This window comes from Procambarus clarkii, chromosome 7 (genome assembly GCF_040958095.1).
Source record: "Procambarus clarkii isolate CNS0578487 chromosome 7, FALCON_Pclarkii_2.0, whole genome shotgun sequence".
In the NCBI taxonomy this organism is placed as follows: Eukaryota; Metazoa; Arthropoda; class Malacostraca; order Decapoda; family Cambaridae; genus Procambarus; species Procambarus clarkii.
Genome location: NC_091156.1, coordinates 16,458,224 through 16,474,588, shown reverse-complemented (window position 1 = coordinate 16,474,588; position 16,365 = coordinate 16,458,224). Strand labels below are relative to the sequence as shown.

The 16,365-nt window shown below is 40.9% G+C and overlaps 2 protein-coding genes across 4 annotated transcripts in view; one reads left to right on the top strand and one right to left on the bottom strand.

The window, feature by feature from the left end:
• JMJD6 (Bifunctional arginine demethylase and lysyl-hydroxylase PSR) overlaps window positions 1-1,366 on the bottom strand; it is an 89,046-nt gene extending 87,680 nt beyond the window's left edge. The window contains exon 1 of the mRNA XM_045747435.2: window positions 1,178-1,366. Within this exon, the coding sequence (XP_045603391.1) occupies window positions 1,178-1,232 (55 nt within the window). The 5' untranslated portion in view covers window positions 1,233-1,366. The remainder of the gene's footprint in view (window positions 1-1,177) is intronic.
• A 1,108-nt stretch (window positions 1,367-2,474) lies between these two features.
• Window positions 2,475-16,365, top strand: part of LOC123761409 (6-phosphofructo-2-kinase/fructose-2,6-bisphosphatase) — a 274,084-nt gene continuing 260,193 nt past the window's right edge. The window contains exon 1 of one of the 3 annotated variants that reach the window (XM_045747431.2): window positions 2,475-2,997. In XM_045747431.2, coding sequence (XP_045603387.2) covers window positions 2,721-2,997 — 277 coding nt within the window. In that variant the 5' untranslated portion in view covers window positions 2,475-2,720. The remainder of the gene's footprint in view (window positions 2,998-16,365) is intronic. The other 2 variants (XM_045747432.2, XM_069313301.1) reach the window with 2 other exon arrangements.

Sequence of the window (16,365 nt, the reverse complement as noted above, 5' to 3'; positions counted from 1 at the left end):
AGGGTAAAATAACAAGGTTTGATTAGGAGGGGTGGGATTGGGTTGAGCTAGGTTTGGTTGGGTTAGATTATGTAGGCTTGAAAATATATGTCAGTTACCTACATCCAAGTAATGAATCTTGAGTACCACATAACCTCTATGAAAAAGTAAAATGTGAAAATACAAGTTCTTAAAAAACTCTTACCAAAACAAAGGACTGTGGCAATGTCTAATAAAGGTGGATGGGGCACTACACTAGTTGTATCATGTTAATAAAACACCACTATTCTCTTCCATTAGGCCTACACTTATTTTCACAAAGAAATATTAAATAATCATCAAGTTTTGCCTTTCCTAGTTACGTAACCCTCACTTTTCGGCCAAAATACTGCAAATGCTGCACAGGTCTTTAATCTTAAGAAGCACATCAACAAACTGGAAAAGATGCAAAGACATGCTACTAAGTGGCTCCCAGAACTGAAGGGCAAGAGCTACGAAGAGAGGTTAGAGGCATTAAATATGCCAAAACTAGAAGACAGAAGAAAAAGAGGTGATTACAGGGAGGAGAGGACAGGGCGTGACGGAGGAGAGGCAAGAGTGGAAAGATCGGGGTGTGATAGGATGGGGAGGGGGGGGGGAAGGGAGGTAAGGGAATTATCAGTAGAAAACAATAAGCCATTATGACTACATATCACATTGAAGGGGAAATAAGGATTTGGGAAAGGATGGAGGGAAAGAATGTTGTCCAACCACTTGGACAGCCGGGGACTAAACGCCAACCTGCAAGAGGGAAGACCGTCCAGTCCAAGTAGGTCAGGCAGGTTGTGACTGAAGATGGACAGGGAATGAGACGGCAGAGAGGGACAGAGGATGGGGAGTGACAGAGAACAGGCAGGGAGTAACAGAGGATGGAGAGGGAGCGAGCGAGGACAGCAGAGAGTGAGACATGGCAGGGAGTGACAGAGGACAAGCATGGAGTGACAGAGGGCGAGTTGGGAAGACAGTACAAGCATGGAATGACAGAGGACAGGCAGGGGAATGACAGAGGACAAGCAGAGTAACAGAGGACGGAGAGGGAGTGAGCGAGGACAGCAGGAAGTGAGAGACAGGAGAGAGTGACAGACTACGTGACAGGAGACAGGTCCAGCACCTGCAGCAGGCCACACACACACACACAGCCGCCCCGGGAGGTATTCACCTGGTCTGGCCTTCTTCTTGGCCTCCCGCACACGCTTCCTGCACCTGTGGTCCATGATGCCGCCGCCGCCGCCTCGCCCTTCACTACACAACAAGTATCCACAAGCACCACCACTCTCGCCGAGTCTCTTACTTCATAACTTGATGTGTACACAACGTGTTATTTGCACAGTGCGGCGGCCCGCCTCGCTCTCCTATATTATACCCGAGTATACCTCACTGGACTATTATATCCGAGTATACCTCAGTATACTTGGATTTTGTATGCCGAGTATATATATATAAATATATATATAAATATATATAAATATATATAAATATATATATATATATATATATATATATATATATATATATATATATATATATATATATAAATATATATATATATATATATATATATATTTATATATATATATATATTTTACTATAAAAGCATTTTATATTAGAGGCGAGTGCACGAGGTATAATGTTGTGTTGATTTAGGGGCGACGACCATCGTGGGATACGAGATATAATAATGAGCGGAGTTGTGGGAAATGTTTTGTAGGGTGAAAATAACACCGATACACGTGACCCTCCCCCCCCCCCCCCGCAACTTTCCGCCGGCCTCTACTAATACACTACAATGATGATGATAATATGAACAATAGCAACATTGATCATTTATTTATAAGCAAAAATATACGCTAGCAATTTAACTCTATAAATACACTGTTAAGCATTGTTATTTAATTTTTTGGCCGCTAACCACGTTTATGTACAGACTCACAGGTCTGTTAGTTAGCAGATAAATAAAATATAATAAAAAATAAAACAAAAAAGTACCTAATTTCATCTTTTTTTTTTTTGAGATATATAAAAGAGTTGTTACATTCTTGTACAACCACTAGTACGCGTAGCGTTTCAGGCAGATCCCTGGAATACGATCCCCGCCGCGAAGAATCATTGTTACAACCAAGTACACATTTTACTGTTGCGTTAAACAGAGGCTACAGTTAAGGAATTGCGCCCAGTAAATCCTCCCCGGCCAGGATACGAACCCATGACATAGCGCTTGCGGAACGCCAGGCGAGTGTCTTACCACTACACCACGGAGACTGTATAGTTTCTTCATAGTTTCCTACCTAGAGCTTTAACTCGCACTGTATCTACTGCTACCCAATCCCCCAATATTTGTAAATAAATAAATAAATAAATAAATAAATAAATGTTTATTTAGGTAAGGTACATACATACAAAAGATTTTACAAAGATTGCAGTTGTGTCCGGACCACGGTGTGTGCGGTCGCAAGGTTGGCGCTCTTGGCGTCCGCTGCTTGGTGGGAGGTGGAGTATTGCCCCACACTCTTCGTTTTTGCACGTGGTGATACAGGATATTGTGAATTTGTTCTCGATTGTTGACAGCGTCAAAGAAATAGCTGAGGCGGTATGCCTAAGTGGTAGTGAGGAGGACAGACAAGATGATAACAGACCGTTTGAAGTAGTAGTGAACAGAAAGAAACGGAGAAATAATAACAGACAGCGAGACAGTGAGAGTGACGATGAAATTACAGAGACCAAAGAATAAGACCCTACTCAGCAAGACTCAAGACAAGCAATTTAATAGAAGGAAGAGGCTGTTGTTCCCTACAACATGCCAATTGAATTTCCACCAAAAGCTAGAGTGGACGGTACGTCTGGCTAAAGAATGTTTGGAATACGAACCACTCTTCAAGGAGGGTCTTCACCGGCCCTACATAACAGTTGGGACTGAACAGGCCGTGGAACGCCTCACGACGGTTGGTTTTGAAAATGTAGTGATGGTTCCTCCAGAAGAAGGTATGTTGCACACAAAGATCATAGTTTTCAAGTTTCCAACTTATTTGGATCCTGACTGTCTTCTTCTTAACAATGATAATGTTGTCTGGGCAAAGAGGAACAGTGTTCGTGGTGACAAACACCTCACCGTGGTTCGTGGTGAGGAGCCCATTTATAAGGCAAATCGGACACTTGGATTTATTAATCGCAGCGTTAGTAACAAGACACCTGGTGTGGTTCTCAAGCTATATCTTGCTCTAGTTAGGCCCCATTTAGATTATGCAGTTCAGTTTTGGTCGCCATATTATAGAATGGATATAAATTCACTTGAACGTGTCCAGCGTAGGATGACTAAGTTAATTCCCCAAATTAGAAATCTTTCATATGAAGAAAGATTAACAAAGCTTAAGTTGCATTCACTGGAAAGGCGAAGAGTTAGGGGTGACATGATAGAGGTTTACAAGTGGATGAATGGACATAACCGGGGGGATATTAATAGGGTATTAAAAGTATCAACACAGGACAGAACACGAAACAATGGGTATAAATTGGATAAGTTTAGATTTAGGAAAGACTTGGGTAAATACTGGTTCAGTAACAGGGTTGTTGATTTGTGGAACCAATTGCCGCGTAACATTGTGGAGGTGGGGTCCCTCGATTGTTTCAAGCACGGGTTGGACAAGTATATGAGTGGGATTGGGTGGTTATAGAATAGGAGCTGCCTCGTATGGGCCAATAGGCCTTCTGCAGTTACCTTTGTTCTTATGTTCTTATGTTCTTAACAAAGCCAGGTTGTTGCCTTGGTAAAGGGTGAGGCGCCGGAGAAAATTTTTGTGCAAGGACTAGGCTATAGGAACGTTGCAAAATACATTGAGGAGCCCATACTGTGTATGAAGTGTTCACGTTGGGGACATATGGCATGGAAATGCCAGTTTGACCCCAGGTGTCGGTATTGTGGGAAGAAACACGACTCGCGAGAGTGTAAGAGTCAAGATTGAAAGAAGTAAAAAAATCATCCCATTTTGTTGCAACTGTCGAGGCAGCCACAATGCTGGTTCCTCTCTATGCCCCATGAAGCCTCATCTGAAAGAGACTAGGACGGATCTTACAAGCAGGATAAATGTATCCTCGCAGCAAGGAAAGATTGTGCAAGAGGAACATGGAGGAAACAGTTGGAAGCCAACGGCAGCCCCTATGATCAATGTGTGGGAAAAAGGGACGGAGAAAGTAAAGGCGAGCTTAGGGAAAGTACATCATGCAGTGGAAAAACTGAAACCTTGTGACGACAAGGTTCAGGACAATATGGTCACCTCTGAGGTTGGTAATCAAATTTTGGAGTATCTAAAAAAACTAGATAAGAGGATTGAGGCATTGGAAAAATTGGCTATGGAAGGTAGACGGGGTGAAGATGGTGGTGAAACAGGACGTGTAATTGAAAGTGAAACAGGACGTGAAATGGAAAGTGAAACGTGCGTAGAAGAAAGTAATGATGTGCATGACGTAACGATGATAGAGGATAGTCAGGAGAATACACTTTCTAGTAGAGTTCGAGGTGTTCAACCTCCTGTTGTGACAAATGGTGAAAGAACGGTTAAAGTAAAACGGGTTACAGAAATAACAAAGAAAATAGATATGAATAATATTACCTTCGATGTTAGTAGTAGTTGTGAAGGTGAGGAGAAAAAAAAAATGTTACGGTGTTGGAAGGAAGTTTCTAAATAGTCTCGTATCTCATGGAATGTGACGGACAGGGCAAAGGTAGTTTTATTATTAATCATGGATGAAAGTAAATTGAGAATATTATCTTGGAACATTAATGGATTAAAAACTAGAGCGGTGGATGTACACTATTATACTCTTAGAGAGGATATTGACATAGTAGCACTCCCTGGGGAAACTTGGGATAAGGATGGTAGTATTCTGAGGCTAAATGGCTATAGAGGTTTTCACTTATATGCTGATGGAGGAACTAGGGGGGTCTCATGTTATGTTAAAAGTACCATACCTGCCGAGATAACTGGAATCCCTCAGAGATATAGAGGTATTGAAAGTATTAGCTTGCGGATACAATTAAAGGACCGAGAGTTAAATTTCATTAATCTATACATCTCTGATAGCTCCCTTGATTTAAGATACTTGCCAGATTCCTTCTTTTCTGAAGATACACTTGTGGTAGGGGATTTTAATGCCAGACATCCAGCTTTAGGATCAAGGGGTAAAGCAAATAGGAATGGTTGCAGATGGTACCAGTTTTTGCAGGAATATGAAGATGTTCAACTGCTGGGCGAGCCCTCTCCTACTCATTTGAGGGGAGGGAGATTAGATTATGCTTGTTTAATAAATGCTGAGGGCATAGAGGGGAATTGTCTTACTGTGGATGAAATGCTAAGTGATCATTTTGCATTACAAATACAGCTTAAACTAGATAAAAAGCATGCCTGCCTTCAGAGGAAAAGGTTAAAGTTTAATGAGGGAGAATTAAGGGGCCTTGTTGGCCATATTAAGTCTTGGTATGATACTTATAAGCCAGTTTCGGCAGAAGCATTTTATGAAGATTTAATTAAGGAGTTAGATGTATTTAATGCAACATTGAACCGGAAACCATCTAGTATAAAAAGGCATCCCCCCAGAAAAGAAAATTATACACATGACAAGATGCTTAAGGGGTGGACATTAACAATGAGGAGAGCTCACAGGAATTGGAATAGGAATGGTAGGACTGAGGAAGGGAAGAATGCTTTACTGGTAGTTGCTAGGCTATGTGGGGAGAAGAGAAAGGAAATAAGGAGCAAGTATTGGCAGGCATTTGCAGAGAAAGTTGGGAGTAACAGAAACTTGAAGGAAATCTGGCAAGACGTAAATAAAATAAGGGGTAAAAAGCATAATTTTGTTGCACATCCTGACCCGCAAGGAATTGCAAATGGGCCCGTAAATAAATTGGCGGAAGTTGCCAAACTTAGTTCATTACCCGCTGTAACTAGAGAGTCATTAGATTCTTGGAAAGATCTAAGAAAGGATTCTATACTTACAGCAGGTAACAGTGGTGACGTCACTTGCACAGGTATTAACAGAGATGAACTAATAACGGCGATTAAAGTTGGGAAATCTACCGCACCTGGGGAGGATGGAGTAACTTATGAAATACTTAATGAACTTGCCATTATGACGAAAAGCCCACTGTTAGACCTCTTTAATATTAGTTATAAAGAGGGCAGTATTCCCAGTAAATGGAAAAAAGCTATGATCATCCCTATCCCTAAAGCCAATGAAGAGTATAGACCTGTGTCTTTAACCTCGTGTTTTTGTAAAATGATGGAGAGGATCATTTTAAATAGACTTTTATATATAATAGGTGATCAGCTGTCTAGTAATTTGTTCGGGTTCCTCAAAGGAAAACGTACCTCTGATTGTATTATTAAATGTCTAGCTAATGAAAATGATTATTATAGAATTTTCATTGATTTACAAGGAGCTTTTGATAAAGTCAACAAAGAGGTTATTTTATATGAATTAGCTAGTCTTGGTGTTAAAGGGAAATTATTGTGCTGGATAGGGGATTATCTTTACGAAAGGAAGGCTCAGGTGTGGTATCAAGGTTGTATGTCAGGTGTGAGGTCTTTTGAACTCGGCACACCTCAGGGAGGAGTGTTGAGTCCCACCCTGTTTAATGTACTAATGAATAAGATAGCATCTGAGAGATACTCAAATGGGGTAACTCCGATCACATATGCCGATGATATTTTGTTTCAGGGCAAAGATATTTCAAAGGTTCAAACAGTGTTGGACAATTTCCTGTGTCACCATATGGGACTGGTGGTTAATGAAAACAAAACTAAGTTTGAATGTAGAAGTCGGAGCCCCATTGTATTGAAAATAAACGGTAAAAATATAGAGAGAGTTAATATATATAAATATTTAGGCATATATGTTGGATATACCCATGAGAGTTTGGAAGCTGAGATGAGCAGACTGTTGGGTCAATGTCGGAAGAGATTACAACCTCTGAAGGCCTTGGCATGCTGTGGAAAGGGAGTGGGAGTCCCTGTGCTACGAATGATATACTTGAGTACTGTAAGATCTCTTATTAATTATGCTGCACCTGTCATTTCTTGTTTTGGTAAAGGTAGGATGGGCAAGTTGGAGAAGGTACAAAATGAAGCCATGAGAATTATCTTAGGATGCCCAAGAAATGCTATGATTGAGATAATGAGGATGGAGTTGAATACGCAGAGTATTGGGGATAGAATTGAAGAGATAAATGTAGCCTCTGCCATTAGATTAATGAGAGGTGGGGGGAGCTAATGAATTAATCCTCTCGGTTCAAAAGGTGGGAAGTAGTGAACAGTGTATGATGAAGAAGAGAGTATATATGAATAAATTATGTTATAAAGTATGATGTTATTACAGAGTGTATTGCTGTGCCCAAGAGAAAATTCACACCACCATGGGAGGATTGTAATGTAGATGTAGTAATTACTCCCTTGTATAAGAAAAAAAGTATGTATGAAATAGGAGAGCTGAGGGCAACATATGATTGTATAATTAGAAAACTGCCTACAGAAAACACTCTACATGTATATTGTGATGGGTCAGTAGCTAGGGATGGGAAAGCATGATGTGGAGTCTTGATCAGGGAGTACACTGACATCGGCACTGTAGATACTGTTATTGGACGCCGCTTAACTGACAATGTCTCTTCAACGCAGGCTGAACTCCAAGGAGTATTAGCAGGATTACAGGAAGTAGTCAAATGTGGTAAAAATGCTTGCTTCTTTATTGACAGCAGAGGAGCGTTAGAGTCTTTAAATAGCAGACGCCCAGTATATCAGAATATTGTGATAGAGTGTAGAGAGAATGTTAAGAGACTAGAAAAAACTGGGTATAAAGTAAAATTCATGTGGATCCCTTCACATGTGGGAATACTGTTGAATGAGGTAGTTGATGACATAGCGAAGAGAGCCACTGAAAAAACTCTTGTTGATGTTGTATAATAATAATAATAATTTTTATTTAGGTAAAGGTACATACATAAAGAGATTTTACAAAGTTTGTTGGCTTTATAGATAGAGCTAGTACATACAATGCCTAAAGCCACTATTACGCAAAGCGTTTCGGGCAGGAAAAAACACTAATGACTAAAGCTTAAAACTAATGGGTAAAAAGAATAAAATGTGTTATGGCATCCATACCAATGTATGGGATGGATGTATGTCAGATAACCTTGAAACAAATAAAAACAAGAATCAAGATGATCCAGGAGGGTGAAGAAATGGTAAAGAGAATGGCAATGGTGGACAGTAGTAACACACTTAAGAATTATTCAATAATAAATACAAATTCGTCCTTCACTTATGGTAAAGGAAAGTCTACTTGGAAGGATTCAATTTACATGAGATTAAGATTAGGATACAAATATATCTGGCAATACGGTGTTGATGTCAGTGAAAAAGATAAGGAGTGTAAATTATGTAGTATGCCGCACGTCCACACCTTAGAACATTATGTATTAGTGTCAACTTATTGATAACTATAGAAATAAGGAAATAAATAGTGTACCACATCAAATTGTTTGGATGTGTGATAATGGTATGATAGACAGTATACTTAGGAGCTACAAGTATTTTGCCCCAAGTGTGTAACAATTATATGCTGTACTTACTATATTACTACTACTTACTGTATCTCACGAGACAGGACACGAAACAATGTGTATTAATTGAATAGGTTTAAGATTTAGGAAAAAGACCTGGGTAAATACTGGTTCAGTAACAGGGGGTGAACTTTGTGATACATGATAGTTCGTGCTCTGAAATTACCTAAGTGTAGTTACAATACAATACAATACAATTTTATTTAGGTAAGGTACATACATACAATAAATATTTACAAGGATTGTTTAACTTATAGGTATAGCTAGTACATACAATGCCTAAAGCCACTATTACGCAAAGCGTTTCGGGCATGTTTCCTAAGTTACCTAAGTTAGTAACCTAAGTTACCTAACCTTAGTTACCTAAGTTACTTGTAGTGTAGTTACTGTGTTGCTCCCCCTTGTTTCATACGAATTAGGGATAGTAGATTTCATTAATTTCTACGCTCAATAATAATAATAATATAATAATAATGTTTATTTAGGTAAGGTACATACATACAAGAAATTTTTACAAAGATTGGTGGACTTATAGATAGAGCTAGTACATACAATGCCTAAAGCCACTATTACGCAAAGCGTTTCGGGCATGAAAAACTTAAATGACTAAAGCTTAATACTAATTGAGCATAATGAGTAGAATGAAAACAAGAAATGAAAACATAGCTGAAAAAGCAGCACAAATACAATTATGTCGACAAACAGCGCTCTTTAAAAAAATAAAAAATAAAAATAAAACAGACATTGGTTGACAATAGAGGGGTAAGGTAGGTTACAGGGAATTTATTAGGTATAGCTTCGTTTTTATCTTAAACTGGTTGAGAGAGGTACAGTCTTTAACATGGTTGGGAAGGTCATTCCACAATCTGGGTCCCTTGATTTGTAGAAAAATTTCTAGTTTGATTAAGTCGTACTCTAGGAATATTAAAACTATTTATTTCTGGTGTGGTGCTCATGGGTTCTGTTCCAACCTTCTATGAAGCTTTTGAGGTCAGGATTGGCATTACAGTTTAGCGTTTTATATATGTATAATACACATGAGAGAATGTGCAGTGACTTAATGTCTAACATATTCAGAGATTTGAGTAGGGGTACCGAGTGATGTCTGGGGCCAGAGTTGGATATTGTCCTAAGAGCAGCTTTGTGTTGAGTAATTAGAGGACGTAAATGATTTTGGGTAGTAGAGCCCCAAGCACAAATACCATAGTTGAGACATGGATAGATAAGGGAGTAATAGAGAGTCACCAGGGCAGGGCGTGGTACATAATATCTTATCTTAGAAAGAATGCCAACAGTTTTTAAAAACTTTTTTTGATATATTTAGAATGTGTCCCTGGAAATTCAGCTTGTGGTCAATGAGAATGCCAAGGAATTTGCCATCTAATTTGTTACAAATTTGGGTATTGTTTATTTTGAGATTTATTTGATTAGAGGATTTATTGCCAAACAGAATATAGAAAGTTTTGTCAATGTTAAGGGTGAGTTTGTTGGCAGTTAGCCAAAGATGGACTTTATTTAGCTCAGCATTTACTGTGGCATTTAGAGCAAGGGGGTCAGGACTGGAGTAAATGAAGGTTGTGTCGTCAGCAAATAGAATTGGTTTGAGGTGTTGGGAGGCATTTGGAAGGTCATTAATGTAGATGAGAAAGAGGAGAGGGCCAAGTATGCTGCCCTGAGGAACACCAATGTTGATGGGTAGGGTGGGAGAAATTGAATTATTCACAGAAACATACTGGAGCCTGTCAGTAAGGTAGGATTTGAGGTATTGCAGGGAGTGACCTCTGACTCCATAATGATGTAATTTAAGAAGAAGGTTTTGGTGGTTGACAGTGTCAAAAGCTTTACGCAGGTCCACAAATAACCCAACAGGGAACTCATTTTTATCAAGAGCTGTATGAATCGAGTTAAGCATACTAATAAGTGCATCGTTAGTGCTTTTTTGGGGTCTGAAGCCATATTGGCAAGGGCTAAGTATATTGTGTTTGGCTAGATACGAGTAAAGCTGTTTATAGATTAGTTTTTCAAAATTTTTTGACAAGTTTGGCAGGATTGATATAGGTCTGTAGTTGTTAACATCTGTGAGATCACCACATTTGTGGACAGGCGTTACTCTCGCTTTTTTAGAATATCTGGAAAGGTTTGGAGTTGAAGTGACTTGTTGAAGAGCAATGCAATAGCAGGGGCTAAAGATCTGGAGGCTTTTTTGTAAATTAAAGTTGGTATTTCCTCAAGGGCACTAGACTTGGTTTTAAGGGAAAGGATTATCTCATTGACGTCAGTGGAATTAATAGGCTTTAGGTACAGAGACTGTGGATAGTTACCTGTAAGATAGTCCTTAACGTCAGTACTGGAAGATGGAATCTTATTTGCAAGGGATGACCCAATGGAAGAGAAGAACCTATTGAACTCAATAGCAGAATCAGAGGCTGAAAGCTGACCATCGTTATTAGACAGGAGAGTCGGTTTGTTATTTAAAGTCTTCTTTGATCCCAATATTTGTGAAATTGTGCTCCAAGTTTTTTAATGTTGCTCTTTATTTGGGTAAATTTATCTTCGTAGTATTTAGTTTTGGCTTGTCTAATTATCTTTTATTATCTTAATTATCTTTATAACGTAAAAATTTATTGTATGTATGTACCTTACCTAAATAAAATTGTATTGTATTGTATTGTATTGTATCTTAGATAGCAATAATAAGTAATTCTTTGAGAATTCTTTGGAGACAATTCCTAACCTATACTTCTTCTCAAGGTCATGTTTTTTATTAATGGATTTAAGTATTCCCTTTGTAAGCCAGGGATTGTTAAGCCTTTTGGTTGTGACTTGTTTTATAAGCATAAATAAACGATCCTCGGCTGGAAGCTATAAATATATAGCTTCGAGATAAGTAAGGGGAATAAATATTCAGAAGCTACCTGAATATTAATGGAGTTGCATTATCGATGTGTATAAATGGATAAGAAAGGGGATATTAATTGGGAATAGACCTATTGAAGTTTATCTGATAGCAACAGTTGATGTTCTGGTCAATATAGATTGGAAGTATATAGGAGATTTGAAATAGATTAGGAATGATGTTATTGTACATTCGGTTACAGGGTCACCAAGGTAACGCAAAACATATGACTCAGACCGGCTATTAAAATCCCCTTGAACATGCCTGTGCCGGGACACTGAACGGCTAGCTGGTGACGTCATTGGCCATTACCAATGCCCGTGCAGGTTCACCGAGGTAACTAAAACAAGTAGGCCATAGAGGCGCCGTCGAATCTCACCAGGGTAACTAAAAACAGGTTTGCCATAGAGACGCCGTCGAATCTCACCAGGGTAACTAAAAACAGGTTCGCCATAGAGGCGCCGTCGAAAAAAGCAAAACGGCGCTTCTACGTCATAACTCCCATTAATGATATTATGGTGGGGTAGGATGTAGGATGGTGTGGCGTGTGATGGCGGGGTAGGGTGTAGAATAGCGTGGTGTATAATGGCAGGGTAGGGTGTAGGATGGAATGGCTTATGATGGCGGGGTAGGGTGTAGGATGGTGTGGTGTGATGGCGGGGTAGGGTGTAGTGGTGTGTGATGGCGGGGTAGGGTGTAGGATGGTGTGGCATATGATGGCAGGGTAGGATGTAGGATGGAATGGCTTATGATGGCTGGGTAGGGTGTAGGATGGAATGGCTTATGATGGCGGGGTAGGGTGTAGGATGGTGTGGCTTATGATGGCGGGGTAGGGTGTAGGATGGTGTGGCTTATGATGGCGGGGTAGGGTGTAGGATGGTGTGGCTTATGATGGCGGGGTATGGTGTAGGATGGTGTGGCTTATGATGGCGGGGTAGGGTGTAGGATGGTGTGGCTTATGATGGCGGGGTAGGGTGTAGGATGGTGTGGCTTATGATGGCGGGGTAGGGTGTAGGATGGTGTGGCTTATGATGGCGGGGTAGGGTGTAGGATGGTGTGGCTTATGATGGCGGGGTAGGGTGTAGGATGGTGTGGCTTATGATGGCGGGGTAGGGTGTAGGATGGTGTGGCTTATGATGGCGGGGTAGGGTGTAGGATGGTGTGGCTTATGATGGTTACCTTGAGGTTACCTTGAGGTGCTTCCGGGGCTTAGCGTCCCCACGGCCCGGTCGTCGACCAGGCCTCCTGGTTGCCGGACTGATCAACCAGGCTGTTGGACGCGGCTGCTCGCAGCCTGACGTACGAGTCACAGCCTGGTTGATCAGGTATCCTTTGGAGGTGATTATCCAGTTCTCTCTTGAACACTGTGAGGGGTCGGCCAGTTATGCCCCTTATGTGTAGTGGAAGCGTGTTGAACAGTCTCGGGCCTCTGGTGTTGATAGAGTTCTCTCTCAGAGTACCTGTTGCACCTCTGTTTTTCAACGGGGGTATTCTGCACATCCTGCCATGTCTTCTGGTCTCATGTGATGTTATTTCTGTGTGCAGGTTTGGGACCAGCCCCTCTAATATTTTCCACGTGTAATTTATTATGTACCTCTCCCGCCTGCGCTCAAGGGAGTACAATTTTAGGCTCTTTAGTCGGTCCCAATAGTTTAGATGTTTTACTGAGTGGATTCTAGCAGTAAAGGATCTCTGCACGCTCTCCAGGTCAGTAATTTCTCCAGCTTTGAAAGGTGCTGTCATTGTGCAGCAGTACTCCACTCTAGAGAGCACAAGCGTTTTGAAAAGTATCATCATCGGTATAGCATCTCTAGTGTGAAAAGTTCTTGTTATCCAACCTGTCATTTTTCTTGCAGTTGTGACGGCTACTTTATTGTGTTCTTTAAAGGTAAGGTCTTCCGACATGAGTACACCCAGATCCTTTACATTGCCTTTTCGTTCTATGTTATGATTTGCCTGAGTTTTGTACGTGGTTTCCGTTTTTATATTTTCATTTTTTCCATAGCGCATGAGCTGGAACTTATCTTCGTTAAACACATATTATTTTCTGTAGCCCATAGAAAGACCTGATCTACATCTGACTGGAGGTTCGCCGTGTCCTCTATGTTGCCTACTCTCATGAAGATCCTAGTGTCATCTGCAAAGGATGATACAGTGCTATAGGTTGTATTCTTGTCTATGTCCGAAATGAGGATGAGAAAAAGTACTGGAGCAAGCACAGTACCCTGGGGGACTGAGCTCTTCACGGTTGATGGGCTGGATTTTATTTTGTTGACTATTACACATTGGGTTCTGTTGGTCAGGAAATTGTAGATCCATCTGCCTATTTTCCCGGTAATTCCTTTTGAACGCATTTTATGTGCAATAACACCATGGTCACATTTATCAAAAGCTTTTGCGAAATCTGTGTAAATTACATCCGCGTTATGTTTGTCTTCCATAGCATCTAATGCCATATCATAGTGGTCCAGCAACTGCGACAGGCAAGAGCGCCCTGTTCTGAAACCATGTTGTCCGGGGTTATGGAGTTGCTGTGATTCCATGTATTTTGTGATTTTACTTCTTAGCACTCTCTCAAAAATTTTTATGATGTGCGATGTTAGCGCTATCGGTCTGTAATTTTTTGCCTCTGCCTTATTTCCTCCTTTATGAAGTGGTGCTATCTCTGCTGTTTTTAGTATATCAGGAATAACGCCAGTATCTAGGCTTTGTCTCCACAGAATGTGGAGGGCCTGCGATAGTGGTTTTTTACAGTTCTTTATGAATATGGAGTTCCAAGAATCCGGGCCTGGTGCAGAGTGCATAGGCATACTGTTTATGGCTTCTTCAAAATCCAGTGGGGATAGGGTGACGTCTGATATATGATTTGATATTGGTATCGTATCCATGAAAAATTCATTTGGGTTATCAATCTTTAGTGTGTTTAATGGCTCGCTGAAAACAGAGTCGTACTGCGTCCTCAGTAGCTCGCTCATTTCTTTGTTGTCATCGGTGAAAGTTCCATCTCCCTTTCGCAGGGGCCCGATACTAGATGTGGTTTTTGATCTTGATTTTGCATAGGAGAAAAAATATTTCGGATTTCTTTCTATTTCACTGATGGCCTTTTGCTCTCTTTGCCTCTCCTGGGTTCTGTATGATTCTTGTAGCTTCCGTTCAATTGTTTCTATTTCTCTACCTAACCTTCTTCGCCGTTCTTGAGATAGGGTGCGACTCTCAAGTTGTTCCGCGATTCGTTTTCTTCGCCTATATAGGGAACGACGTTCCCGTTCCAATCTGCATCTCTTCCTCTTTTTTCTTAGAGGTATGCGGTTTGAACATATTTCTAGTGCTACTGAGCTTATTTTTTCTAGGCACTGGTTCAGGTTGCATTTCCTAGCTGTTCTTCCCAGTTTATTTCTGTGAAGTCCTGGTTTATTCGCTCCCAGTTTATCTGTTTATTATTGAAGTTGAATTTGCTGAAATCTCCTCCACCGGGAATCTGGACTGGTTTTGAAGGTCTACTCCCCATGGTTGTCATAACTTCAATTAAGTTGTGATCTGAGTAACAGGTATTTGTAATCATTATGTTCCTGATCAATTCATCATTATTAGTGAAAATGAGGTCCAGCGTGTTCTCCTTCCTAGTTGGTTCTACTATTTGCTGGTTTAAGGCAAACCTGTCGGACATCCGTAGCAGGTCATTTGCATGTGCCTGTTCATTTAGGCTACTTCCTGGTATTCTTTCTGATATTACTGTATTAGCCAGGTGCTTCCATTTCAGGTGCCGTAGGTTGAAGTCCCCAAGCAGGATGATGTTTGGAGCTGGATTTGTGAGGTTTTCCAAGCAGTGTTCTATTTTCATTAGTTGGTCTTTAAACTGCTGAGGGTTTGCCTCCGGTGACTTATATACAAGGACAATAACTACATTTAGAATCTCTATTTTGATTATCAGCACTTCCACCATATCATTTGAGGTGTTTAGCAGCTCAGTACAGATGAGTGTGTCTTTGATGTAGAGGCTGACCCCACCCTGAAGCCGGTGTTTCCTATCACATCTGAAAAGATTGTACTCTGAGATTTCACCATCATGGTAGTCCTTTGTGTGAGTTTCTGTTAGGGCTGCAAACACTGCATTTGCCTCATGAAGGAGACCATCTATAAATTGAACTTTGTTGGTTTTGCGTGTTTTTATATCCTGGATGTTGGCAAATATAAATGATGTTATCGTGTTAGTGGAAATGCTGGAAGCCTTACTTGGTGTTAATATCTGAGGCTCTGATAAGGAGGCCACTGTGTTTGCGTCCAGGGTGTGTCGTTTTGGAAGTGATTCGTCCAGTTTTGGTAGTAGGACGGGTGTTGTCTGGTGTAGTACCTGTGTGCTTGTTGGTAATTTGAATTCCAGTCTTGTGGGTATCTCCCTCCCCCTCTGTAATCCTGTAGTGGTTCCATCTGACTGTTCCTCTCTCTTATATTTACTACTCTGTTTCTGCCTTCCTCTAAAAAATTCCAGTAGTGTCATATTGATCTTCCCGTCTATAACGCTCTGTACCTCTCACATGGAATTCCGGACACTGAAAATTGTAGCATTTGGCGTAGAGTGTGTAGAGTGTGGCGTGTGATGGCGGGGAAGGGTGCAGGATGGTGTGGCATGTGATGGCGGGGTAGTGTGTAGGATGGTGTGGCGTGTGATGGCGGGGTAGGGTGTAGGATGGAATGGCTTATGATGGCGGTGTAGGGTGTAGGATGGCGGGGTAGGGTGTAGGATGGTGTGGCATATGATGGCAGGGTAGGGTGTAGGATGGAATGGCTTATGATGGCGGGGTAGGGTGTAGGATGGTGTGGCATATGATGGCAGGGTAGGGTG